At 40.8% G+C, this 12,706-nt stretch overlaps 1 protein-coding gene across 5 annotated transcripts in view; it reads left to right on the top strand.

The window, feature by feature from the left end:
- Window positions 1-11,086, top strand: part of LOC100695043 (solute carrier family 41 member 3) — a 30,508-nt gene extending 19,422 nt beyond the window's left edge. For 4 of the 5 annotated variants that reach the window (XM_005454076.4, XM_005454077.4, XM_003449113.5 and 1 more), the window contains 6 exons: window positions 975-1,121; window positions 2,415-2,559; window positions 4,070-4,149; window positions 8,078-8,212; window positions 8,815-8,963; window positions 10,648-11,086. In XM_005454076.4, the coding sequence (XP_005454133.1) occupies window positions 975-1,121; window positions 2,415-2,559; window positions 4,070-4,149; window positions 8,078-8,212; window positions 8,815-8,963; window positions 10,648-10,821 (830 nt within the window). In that variant the 3' untranslated portion in view covers window positions 10,822-11,086. Of the gene's footprint in view, window positions 1-974; window positions 1,122-2,414; window positions 2,560-4,069; window positions 4,150-8,077; window positions 8,213-8,290; window positions 8,614-8,814; window positions 8,964-10,647 lie in introns of those variants that run through there. The other variant, XR_003215608.1, reaches the window with a different exon arrangement.
- Window positions 11,087-12,706: the final 1,620 nt, after the last annotated feature.

The raw sequence follows: 12,706 nt of genomic DNA, 5'->3' as shown, positions 1-12,706 counted from the left end.
CTTCAGATCAATCTGTTGAACTTGAGGTCAGAGGTCAAATGTGGCATGATATTTTAAATCTTTATACAGAACTTTCTATATGTGGGCAATACACACCACACATGTAAGAATCATAGTTTCTATGTTATAAGGCTTTTTGCCAATTTTGAACCAATAAATTAAGTTGACTTTGAAGATCTCGGTGGATTTAATAGATTGTTAACATGACCCCACTCCACACTCCCACTAGGTTGTATCAGAAATCACTCAAATCTTTTCATGCTATCATGTTGACAGACAGAACGACACACACCCATGCAGATGCTGCTGTTTTTAAGGTCTTAATTTAAGGTAACAAACTGTTTAAGCTGCTGGGTGTGAATGTGATTGTAACTATAACAAACGATATGTAACAGTTTGACAGTTATACAAGCTAATGTTATTATTCTGACAGTGTTTTAGGGTGGCTTCTCAATGTTGTGAAACAAATTTCAATCAAACCGTTTTTATCTGTACGCCTGTCCTTACATTACCCGTCTCAGCATGCACTCCCTGAATAATCCATAATTCATGCTCACCTTAAGTGTTCTGGCGTTGAGCAGGACTGATGTGTGAGGGAACAAAACTGTCCTTGTTTCATTTTCTTCTCTGCAGGGGGAAACCTCATCGCTGTCTCTCTTTACGCTGTCATTTCAGTTTCTCTGTAATTAGTTTTTTTACTCATACTCTTTTGTTTTTCTTTTCTTTTCTCTTTCCCAGCCAGCTGTCACTCTGTGAGGCAGGTTGGCTGTTGGCAGTTGTCTTTATTGATATAGAAAAATGAACAAATTCCAACTAAAAGCTTCCGTCAGCATTCTGTTGTCTCACAAACATGATGAAAGAAGAAGCTGAATTGGCTCTTTCTTTCTACAGTCGTGTTTTTCCCCGTATGTTGATTGAAAGTGTCAGCGTCTCACGTCTTTTGTGTTTCTGTCCCTTCACACTCTGTTGTGCAGGTCTGGTGATGATTGGAGTGATCATCGGCTCGAGGAAAGTGGGAATCAACCCTGACAATGTGGCCACCCCCATTGCTGCGAGTCTGGGGGATTTGATCACCCTGTCCCTGCTGGCTGGGGTCAGCAGTGCGCTCTATGAGTATAAAGGTGAGGAAAGAGCCGAGATGAGCTCTGGCACTTGAGTAGTCAGTAGCAACCATCTGACCTCAAGCTTATTGGGTTTCACTAAAGTTCCTTGCATTTTTTTTCTTTAACTGTGCGTAAGAGGTCACATGATTAGTTCAGTTCTATTTTTCCTTATATTCACAAACCTGTGGCTGGATTATAAATTTCATTTTTCACACAGCTTAGAAGTGAATTTTGGAGTATGTCCAGATTTGGATGTGATGTGTAGGTGTCGCCCTCTGGTGATCTGTGAAGTATTTGGTTTGTAGCTATTCTCCTCCTTAGCTCTACCCACTTGTTCTCCCTCTTGACCCAGCCTTTGTGCTTGATTTGTTTTGGTTTTTGTGTTTTGGGGGGTTTTTTGTTAATAAATGACATCTCTCAGAGAGTAAATGGGTGTTGTGCTCCTCCTTATGTTACGAGCCACGGCCTTAACACAGTTTATATGTAACTGTTGTGGAGCTGCGTAGCACGGTGCTTCAAACGAGGCAACACAGGCTTTTCAAATTCATACCATTGGTGCTGGTACTAAAAATCTTGGATGAGGTGAAATCTGGGACAAGGTCAAAGGTCAGTTTTTCTGATAGTCGTGTGATAACTGTAGAAGGAAATCGCCTAGGTTTTCAAATTTATGCCATAGATGCCCTCTGCTGGGAGGCTGAGGGGTAGCACTGGTGGCTGCCAGTGACAACCACTAACAACCCTTAAATGTGAAAAACAAGTGATATACGGCAGGGTATTTTGGTGCCCTTGAAATTTGGAAGGAAAGATTTAACTGACTTTTTTCTGCCAGAAGGTGGCAGCAAAAGGCAGATTTTTTCCACACACACTGTGAGAATGCACTGTGTATCCACAACACACACTGTAGTGCGTGTGCACTGTGTATCAAAATGTCTCAGGGTGTATAAAACAGTGATTATAGATGTGTTTCTCTGCATCTAGTTATTTGGCATATGTGATGTAAATGTACATATGTAGGAAGAATGTAACCCAGCTGAACTCAGTGAATATCTGCAGAAGCTACCTTGTGTGTACAGGGGGAATAAAATGCCATCATTATCATTTACATCACAGAACACAAGCAAATAAAGCTACAGTTTCCTAGCTACTGTATATGTAGGATAAAACTGTAAAGCCTTTAATGTTGTGTTGAATAACATTCTTCATACCCATGCAGACATGCCCATAACTGAGTGGATTTGTCTCCTTTTTTTCTTTCTTTCTTTGGAGACCTTCAGTATAATGTCTCAGTCTCTCTGTCTCTCTTTCTTTTAGACATATGGTACCTGTCGCCTCTGGTGTGTCTGGTCTTCCTCTGTCTCATCCCGGTCTGGGTATTGGTGGCCCGACAAAGTCCTCAGATCAGAGAGGTTCTCCGCTCAGGATGGCAGCCTGTAATAGTGGCCATGTCCATTAGCAGGTACACACTCAAACACTTGCTCTAGAATAATAATAAACAGCACTTTATATGTGAATAGATTTGTTTTTTGTGTGTTTATGGCTCTTGCATATATACAGGCCTATTAAAAAGTATTTTTTAACAGGACTTGTATGAAGTCTACTCTTACTGCTTCTATAAGCATGAACAGGGTAAGCAGCAGCCAGGGGCTGCTAATCAAATGTACTTGATTGATTGATAATCAGCAAGTGTGAGCACCTCTGGATCATTCGGGTGTGTTTTAACACAATGTCAAAGTGGAAAGACATCAACAATCATCTTAGAGGAGCTATTGTTGCTGCCCATCAATCTGGGAAATACTATAAGGTTATTTCCACAGCAGTTTGATGTCCATCATTTAACTGCCAATCTTCCCAGAAGTGAAGTAGCTGCAAGATCTCAAAAAGTAACACATCTTGTTCTGATCTAAAGAAACAGCTGAGCAACAGAATCCATGACATGTATCCAATGACAGTCTGGAAAGGGTTATAAAGCCATTTCTAAGACTTTGGGACAGAATGTAGGTGACGGTGAGAGCCATTGTCCACATGTGGAGGACCAGTGGTGAACCTTCACAGGAGTGGCTGGCCTACCAAAGCTAGTGCAATAGATCAACGTCTCATCACGGAGATCACAAAAGAACCCGGAACAATATCTAAAGAACAGCTGGTCTCAGTTCAGGTCAGAATTCATGACTCAACAATAAGAAAGACGCTCGACAAAAAGTTCCAGGGAGAAAACCACTGCGGACCAACAAGAGCACAAAGGCTCATCTCATCTCGCCGAGACTTTTGGAAAAATATACTTTTTGGAAAGTTTGAGTCCCGTTACGATTGGCATAAAACTAACAAAGCATTTAATAAAAAAGAACGGCATACCAAGTGTAGTGTGACAGTCTGGGATTGCTTTGCTGCTTCAGGATTTGGATGACTCGTTGTAAATGATGGAACCATGAATTCTGCTCTCTACCAGAAAATCCCAAAGGAGAATGTCTGGCCATCAGTTTGTGCCCTGAAGCTCCAGGGCACTCAAATTATACAGCAGGACAATGATCTGAAACACACCAGCAACTCCACCTCTGAATGGCTTAAAAGAACAAAATGAAGGTTTTGGCGTGGTCTCGTGACTCAAATCCTAAAAGTAAAAGAAGAGCGGGCCAAAATTCCTCCACAACGATGGGAACGAGTCACTGCCAGTTATCACAAATGCTTCATTGTAGTTCTCACCGCCAAGGGTGGCACAGCTGCTTATTAGAACTAGTGGTTGTTACTTTTGCCCGTAGGGCAGGTAGGCTTGGAGAGGTTTTCCTTTAAAAACAGCATCTGTGTTGACTGGGGTTACGTTGGTCTAATAACATTTGTTTGATGATGTGAACTCTGTGTGACAAATATGGACGAAAACTAAGAAATCATGCGTCGCGCTGTATGTACAGTATATGAGTGTACAGGTTGTATTGCTGTGTTGTGATTGCCTTTCTGTTTGTGCTGTCCAGCTTTGGAGGCCTTATACTGGACAAGACAGTGAGTGATCCCAACTTCGAGGGTATGGCTATCTTCACTCCTGTCATTAATGGTAAGCAGGTCTCTAAAATGAAACGGTGCCATGTGTAATTACTTGAACGTGTCTGTACAAATGCCTGTGCGGTAGTTGATGACAGTGAGTTTCTGTGTATCAGCCAGCTCAAAGATGTGGGAAGTTGAGATCTGTGTCACATGGGTATAGTAATAAAATTTGATAAAGTGCTGCAGTTAAATCAAATGAGCTTAAAATTTAATGTCAAAAGCTCATTTGATTTAGAAATAATGATAGCTACTCATGTTTGGTTTGTTGTGCATGAACACCACAGTAAGCACAGATTCAACAGCACAGTCCAGCTCTCGGGGCACGGCTGAAATATTTCATTTTACCAGGATTTGAGTGCATCTAAAGTCCCCATCCAAATACTTTGACTTGATCAAAGGATTTTTCTTTATTGATTTCCTTCCAAGTAACTGGAAACGCTTCTATTTTGTGTGTTTAACAGCTCTGACGTCTGACATTAAAAAGCTGTAAACACAAAAGAAAAATATAAATGTGGTCGGTGGATGACCCATCCAGACTGGATATCAGTGTTCAGTGTTTTGCTATATAATCCTATTTAATTTGAAAACTGAAGTCATATTTCTCATAATATTAAAATCTTGTTTAAACACAGGAAGCAGGACAAGAACTTTGCTGAAGTAAAATTTTGAATTTGGCAACAATTTTGTTTATATTCACCGCCAAAGCACTAAGAACATATTATGTAATCCCAATGGGGGGCATTCAGAACAGTCTGAATTACCATGCATGATGACCTCTCCTCAAGCACTTGAGCCTTGTTTTTTCCAAGTGGATGTTAATTGCCATTGTGAAATGAACTGAAACCAGCTGCTAGCGGGAAACCAGTCTAAAATCATATGTGATGCTTCGGAAAATGTTCAGCCCTAATGTTAAAGTACACATGATTTGAAGTTAATGGGCTAAAACCTGAGTAACTGCCAAAATGTCCCGTAAATGAAGCCTTAAAACCACTGGAACATTTGAGAAGAAGCAACTTTTTCCTTATGCACCAGAGCCATGATGTAAGGGCATAAAACTGCTTTCATGCATCTTTTGGAAGCTCAATTTTTATGTTGTATTTTGCTTAATCAGAGTTCTTCTTTTACCAAAATACAATCACTCGTACCTAAAATGCAATATTTTGTGATTTAAAAATGGAAAAGAGTGAAGAATAAATCTAGTTTCTCACCTATTTGACCAACTATTTAAAGCTAAGCAGCCAAACATGGATATGGTTCTAAATTATAGACTGCAGATAAAAGATGGACCTAGCCAGCATGACATCACCTACTGGTTTGTGGACGACTGTTTTAAAGTTTGAAGTTTGGTTTCTTCACTAGCTTTTTTTATATTTGGAAAAGGGCTAGCATGCTAAGTCATCAGCTAACCATTTGGGAACACCTAGCAGGCACTTAGTACCGTATAACTGCCTACAGTATAAATATTGTTTATGTTTTATTTTGTTTTTTTATACCTGGCTATGAACATATTATTTCTGCTTTAAAATCAGCCATTTTAACATCAGTGTTGCAGTTTGCCATAACTGGACAGGAACTACAGCTTCGTCATTCCCATATTGTTTGTTTATTGTTCTTTACAATAAAATAAAATAAATGCTCTTTTGATGTGACTACACGCTTCTACTTAGGTCGTTTACTTTTGAGGATGCTGACTTTATCTACAGGACCTTTGCTGTTGTGTTAAATAAGAAGAGAATAGGAAGAGCCAACTGTCAGAGTAGCTACAATCACAAACAAAACCACCACAGACAAAATTTGAAAAGGTCGAGCGTTGCAACAGCAGCTGAGTAAAGTTGGCAAACTATTTGTGGTCAATTCGATTGTGCCATTAGAGTGATGCAAATACATGAGTAATAAGATGCAGCAAGTCAAGCTTCTCTTTTAGAGGCATGTGTAGACCAAGCATAAAAAACAAACAAAAATTTGAAAAATGAATTGCAGTTCATCTAGTGGCCACTTGGTGTTGGTTCCAAAAGTCAATCAGTTCCCATAGAACCCATGTGTCCAACTTACCAGCGTTAAAAAGCATCCCAAAAATCATTAGAAAATCTCCTCAGATCAATCAAAAAACAGGCTGGACAATACAGGATGTCCAGCTTCTGAAATGTATGTTTCTTTAAAATGTTAATACTTGGTTGGGAGGTCCATCACCACAAATTACTGCATAAATGTAGCGTGGCACGAAGGCAGTCAGCTTGTGGAACTGCTGAGGTGTTATTTTGATAGCAGCCTTCAGCTCTGCCTGGGTTTGGCCTGGGTGTTTTTCATCTTCCTCTTCACAGTACCTTCAAGATTCTTTATAGAGTTTAGGTGAGGTGAGTTGGCAGGACAGTAATAAAATGGTCAGCAAACCATTTGGTAGCAGTTTTAACACTGCTCATCCACTTCTGGAGGATGTGGATGATCGTCATCCGGGTAACCATCAAATCAGCAGTTTGCCAAATGATTGCGGCTGTATGTGCTAAACAAGGGTGAGAGATGTATGGTGTTTATGCTGTTTGAATAGTAATTTATTGACATACTTAAATCTGAGATACTCGATTCCTGGTTTTCATGAGCTATTAAAAGAAAAAGGTGAAATATTTCCGTTTATGTGCAGTCAATCTGTAAAATATAAATTTTTTGAGACGCAGTAGCACTGTGTGTACCACAAACTTGTCAAATAAACATAAGGACGAGCAGAGAGATCGTCACACTGTGCTCATAGAGACCTGATGGTCATCTTTAATGTGTGTCTAACTTATGCGTTAATGAAAACTGCATCATGACATAGAGAAGAGGACGCAAAAAAGAAGCAGCCCTAAGGCTGAGCGGTTTGGCTGTGAGGTGATGCGTGCAGAGAGCCGATGAGTATAGGAGAGAAGTCAATGTAAACCACTAATGATGCACAGCCAGTGTGCTGGCACAGCTCATAGCGCCTTGAATAACCACAGATCCTCCCTGTTAATGTTTCTCATTTTGATTCTGCCCATCCTCTGGCTGTTTCATAATCCTCTGTTTCATACACTCTTTGCGCCACGCTGATAATTTCTAAATTTCCCGTCTGGTTTAAATTTCCTATTCTGGCTTGCAAAATATAACCAGCATTATGTTTTCCTCACAAAACACCCCTCTCCCCATCCTAATGGCAACTGTGCCTCGTTTTTTGGGGGCAGGGTTGTTTTTTGTGGGGCTAAGTACTTGGAAAGGTTCTTGACATAACCGAGTTAGTCACAGATATCACTGTCAACGCCAGATGAAAATGGACTGTGAAAAGCAGCGGGATCTGCAAAAGCCGTCCTTGATTGTGCCGAAATACAACTTTGAAGAAGCAAATAAACTCATTTCAGCCAGAATCTTATCTTCCAGTTTGATTGTGTAATCCACCTGGAGCACATTAGAAATCAGAAAATGGCTCGTCAAACAGTTCCCGCTCAACCAGTATTGACACAATTTTTATGCCAGAATTTGTCCCATTCTGATTTTTACAGCCAGTTTTATTTGTGTAGCGTTCCACGTGCATGTGCAGCTAGTCGCCGCACTTTGCAGTGCTCTTTTGTGTTCATCTGTCTTATTTTTCAGTTACTGTGACTCGAGTGGTCAGGCTTTAGCGTTGTTCTGGCTCGCGTCTCTCTGCAGACCCTGTCCGGATCGCAGCTGTGCCAAGAGTGTGTCATTATTTGGCCTAATTTGTGTGCCGGCAGCGATAAATGAGATTAAGCGTCACTAAAGCTGTGTTTACTGTTCTTTGTGGGAAAGAACTTTGATTACGACGATACAACTTGAATGGCAGCTTTGTCCGACATTTGCAACGGCTCGTTTAAAGTTGCGATCAACAGCTTAAAGTAGTTTCTCTTACTTTGTTTACATCATCTTTGACTCCGCTCGTTCATCCTCTTGCCTTCTCTTCCCATGCATAGGAGTGGGTGGCAACTTGGTAGCCATCCAGGCCAGCAGGATCTCTACCTATCTGCACTTTTGGAGCATCCCGGGGGTGCTACCCTACAAGATGAGGCAGCACTGGCCCAATCCCTGCATCACCTTCTTCTCCTCAGGTAACGCTGCCATGCTGTGGAAGCTCTAAACCAGAAATTTAAACGATTTAAGGAAACCAAGTTTAAAATTCCTAACAGGCATGGGTAAAAAACACATTCTACTAATGAGGGTCTGGGATCAAGCATTCCAGACACGCAATCAGCCCAGGCCAACCTGCCCTGAAGCCCAGGAAGAGCCAGCCTCCTCACGAAATCCAAACCCAAATGGTACAGCCCCAGGGCCACCCAACAGGCCCCACCACACCATAGCTTTAAACTTACTGTCTCACCACCATCATCGTCATTTTCAGCCAGAGACAAACAGCCAGCTCGTGTGAATGTGGGACTTGATCTATTAGCTGACTGCAAATAAGACTTCCAAATGTGCTGATGTCAATCAGAGTCTGCAGAATGTGTAAAAGGTCAGTTGTTGATGTCAGATTAACTATAAGTGGTGACAATATTGGCAATGTGGAGCTTGTAAAATAAGTCAGATTACTGCGATTGTATGATGTAACATAAAGTTTAGTCTAGAAATTCTTCAGTTGGAGTCAAAAGATTGGTGATAAATATCATTGTTTGATAACAAAAGGCACTATTTTCTTACATTTTCTGTCTCCCAGGGGTCAACTCGAAGTCAGCACGGGTGCTGCTGATGCTGGTTATACCCGGTCACCTGGTCTTCCTTTACGCCATCTCTCTGCTACAAGGAGAGGAGGCACCTATCACCATAGCCTTCACTGTCTGCTACCTGTGTGCTGCTCTGCTACAGGTACACTGATTCAGCCACATTCACTGTAAGAAATCGTTTGGGCTTTCCTGTTGATGGTAGCCAACACTGAGCGGTTTCTCATGAACTCGTTGGCTCTCAGCTGACCCTCAAGTTTCCCATGACAGTCTGACACAGACTGTGAAAACCAGTCATCAGAAGGTACATTATAGACTTAGACTTTGTACAGTCTGATCAAAATGGCAGCAACCCCCTGTTACCCAAGTGTGAAATGACCTGTACCAGGTGTGTGTGTTTGAGCAGCTCGCTGGGATAAAGAGTTGCTCCAGGATAGAGCAGAAAGTACACCGCAATCCCCAGCATAACATCATCTGTCATGTGTTTGGAAAGTCTGTGTTACTGAACAGAATTCAGTGTTTTGTCCTTTGATACCAAGTCAATAATAGTTTGGCACTCTGGGTAATCTCCCGGAGGTTCAAGATGTCAGATTTCCTAACAGCCCAAGCCCAGAAAAGTTGATTCCATTTCTAGGAAGCTTCATAGGAAACTTGCCACGAATCACTGATTTTTCAACTGATAATCAAATACTTAAAGCAATCAATATAGACCATGTAATAGTCCATTTAACCATCACTTTTAGATATACCTTCTAATCATCTACTCCAGCTATTCATCCACTAGGTTTTATTTTTTTCTCTCCAACAGCTGTTTTTCCTTTCTTTTTTATAAACAACTGTTAGAAAGCTGTTTACGTTCAGTTGTTTTAAACCACTTATCTTATCTTATTTATTTAAAGTCAGCTCTACTTCAACCACTTTAGGCATTAGTCACACTAGAGACGGGTTGAAAATCCCGTCGCTGCCTCAGGTCGGGTTCAGGGGAAAATGTACGTTCCCTGACCGACTGGTGCGTGATCACCTGAGGTTGCTGGTTCAAATCTGTCTCAGAGAGTGTGCTGCACCAAAAATGTCCTGTTGCTTACTTTGGTCACTAGCACATTGCTGTGGTCGCCCAGTGTGCACGCTTGTAAATGCCACACGTGTTTAGATGCCAGACAGATGGTAACTAATCACAGAATGACACTAAAACTTAAAGTGTGCCACAAACTGGAAACAGAGACCATTCACCATACAAGTTAGAGCTGCGTCTTTAGCTGCATCTGCACTAGAAGCAAAGGGCCAAACAGAGACCACAGAGAACGAATGACATTGGGCGACTAAAAGGAACTACGTATGACATAAGCATCAGTGATGGGAAGTGATCAGGACCGGGGATACACTTTTCACAACTTCCAGGGAATCACATATTGGCATATAACTTGATAGTAAATGGTTTAGAAGACCACCTAGGCAACTAACTGATTATTCAGTTACTTTCTGTTTCAGCAGTTGATGATGTGCATTTAAAAATCTCATCTGTTTGGTAATTACCTAAAGCCAACAGCTTGAGCTAAATTCCCCATCATTTTATTTTCGTTGCTAAATATTACTATACTGTTACAATAGGTCTTGCTGTTTCAACAGTTGGGCCATTACATTCGCCAGCTTTATTAATTTAGCCATACTTTCAACCGCCCATCGTTTCCTTTTAGCTGTTTAAGTCATATATATCATTAGTCTATTTGTCCATTACTGGCAGCTAATAGTAAGAAAAGCAGCTAACTACAAGCACTCTAACGTTTGATGCTAATTTTGACACTCACAGCCCAGTTGTCTTCTCTCTCCAGGTGGCTATCCTCCTTTATGTTGCTGACCTAATTGTCCGTTTGATGTGGAGACGGAGTCTGGACCCTGACAACTTCTCCATCCCGTACCTGACGGCCCTGGGAGACCTGCTAGGCACTGGTTTCCTGGCTCTCTGTTTCCGCTGCGTGTCAGTGGTTCAAAGCCTGGGTCTATAAATTGAGTTTTTTTTCCATTAAGAACTGCCTGCCACCATCGTATTGAACCCGATTTTGTTGCATTAACAAAAATGCTTTTGATTGGACAATAAAGCATTTTTGGATCTTTCCCACTGCGCCTGAGAAATCCGTATCTGTCACAAATTCAAACCTTTACACTGATGGGAGGTACAGCACTGGTGACATCCACCCAATTACATCCATCCATCCATCTGGATATGTTATTCTGCTTGGACACATCCACTTTAACCTCCTAAGACCCGAACTCTTCCACAGCATGCATTTTTAATTTCACTTTGATATTTGGGCATATTGGGGCCCGATGAATGTAAAAACAAAGAATTACCAGATTTTTTTTTTTTTACCTTATTTTTGTTTTTAAGAAAAATAAGAGCCACATATGAGGATATTCGTTTAAAATTTTGATAGAACAGTAGCAGTATAATGTCCTCGTAAGTGGATATCAGGCCCTTGTAGAGCAAAATTGAGTATTTTGGTCTAAATAACCCAAAATGTGATGTCCACATATGTGGACGGCAGGTCCTAGGAGGTTAAGCCTAGCAACCAATCAATCTTTTTTTTTTTTTGCATAGCCAAAATGATGTCCTTCAGAACATGTAGTACATTATTTTGAATTAATGTTGACTATCATTCCTCTGTTTCTTGGTCCTTATGTGGTTACCCTGCGTGGAAGATGTAGCAACTTATCATAGTGGCATGACAGCAAGATTTTGTTTTGTTTTTTTAAATCTAACAGTTAGAACAGACTTAAAGCAGCCCGTGTTTGGGTGCACTGCACTATGCATTGATTTTGGAGGATAGAGAGGATGATATATGTCACTGTATAAATGATATATGTCATACACTAACTCAGCAGTCCCCAACCCCCGGGCCACGGACCGGAGTCGTTTGGTACCGGGCCGCATGAGTTGACGCTCGGGTGTGAAATTTATCGTTAACTCAGTGTCCCTGGGTCTTTTCCCATGTTTTAATTATGTGTCTTATTTTGAAAGAAATATTTATGCGTTACCATAGCGACCAGAAAGCATTAAGTGGCAGAGAGGAGGATGTTACTCTAAGTGTTGTTGGCCCATTTCAGGAGGACGCTGCTAATAAAGTTACACAATTACACAGTGAATTCTTGTTTATCATTATATTTATAAAATATCACAGTTTTTGTCTTGGTCATCTCATTTTATTTTGTTGTATTTATCCGCGATACGTTAAAGGCCGGTCCATGAAAATATTGTCTGACACTAAACCGGTTTGTGGCGGCACAAAGGTTGGGGACCGCTGCACTAACTGGAATATAAAATACATGGGGAATGTTCTCTGATAAACTTCTTATCTCTATCATAATCCACAGAATGTACTTTACAAGGATTCTAATAACCAAAATAGACACCATCTTTGTGCTGATTTATAATGTTGAGTTACTGAGACAGATGGACGGACAGAAATAATAACTGTTAAATGTTTGACATCTGTAAATCTTTTTTTCTCTTGTCCACAACGCACAGCGCTCTCCTGAATATCTAATGTTCAGATTATGTAGAGCTTCTTGTCGGACATTCACTAGATAAATGTACAGTATCGTTAGCGTGCACATTAGGCCAATAAGCTAATGATTACGAGCAAGTAGATTGTTGTTCAGATTTCACATCATACTAGAAATTGTTAAAAATGTGGGAGGAAAATGTGTTTCTAAACACTGAAGCGTGAAAATGTGTGTGCACCTCTCACCTTGTGCGTCACGATCTCAACGTTCAGAAAGCGTTCTGCAATATTTTGAGAGTTGTGAACTTTGTGCTGCCACATGATGATTTTAAAAAACAGACAGATGCTGAAGATTTATTCAGCTGTAGAGCTGCCTCTGGAGTTCTCT

Source organism: Oreochromis niloticus, linkage group LG20 (assembly GCF_001858045.2).
Source record: "Oreochromis niloticus isolate F11D_XX linkage group LG20, O_niloticus_UMD_NMBU, whole genome shotgun sequence".
Taxonomy (NCBI): domain Eukaryota; kingdom Metazoa; phylum Chordata; class Actinopteri; order Cichliformes; family Cichlidae; genus Oreochromis; species Oreochromis niloticus.
The sequence above is the reverse complement of the archived record's forward strand: the minus strand, read 5'-3'. Positions and strand labels throughout refer to the sequence as shown.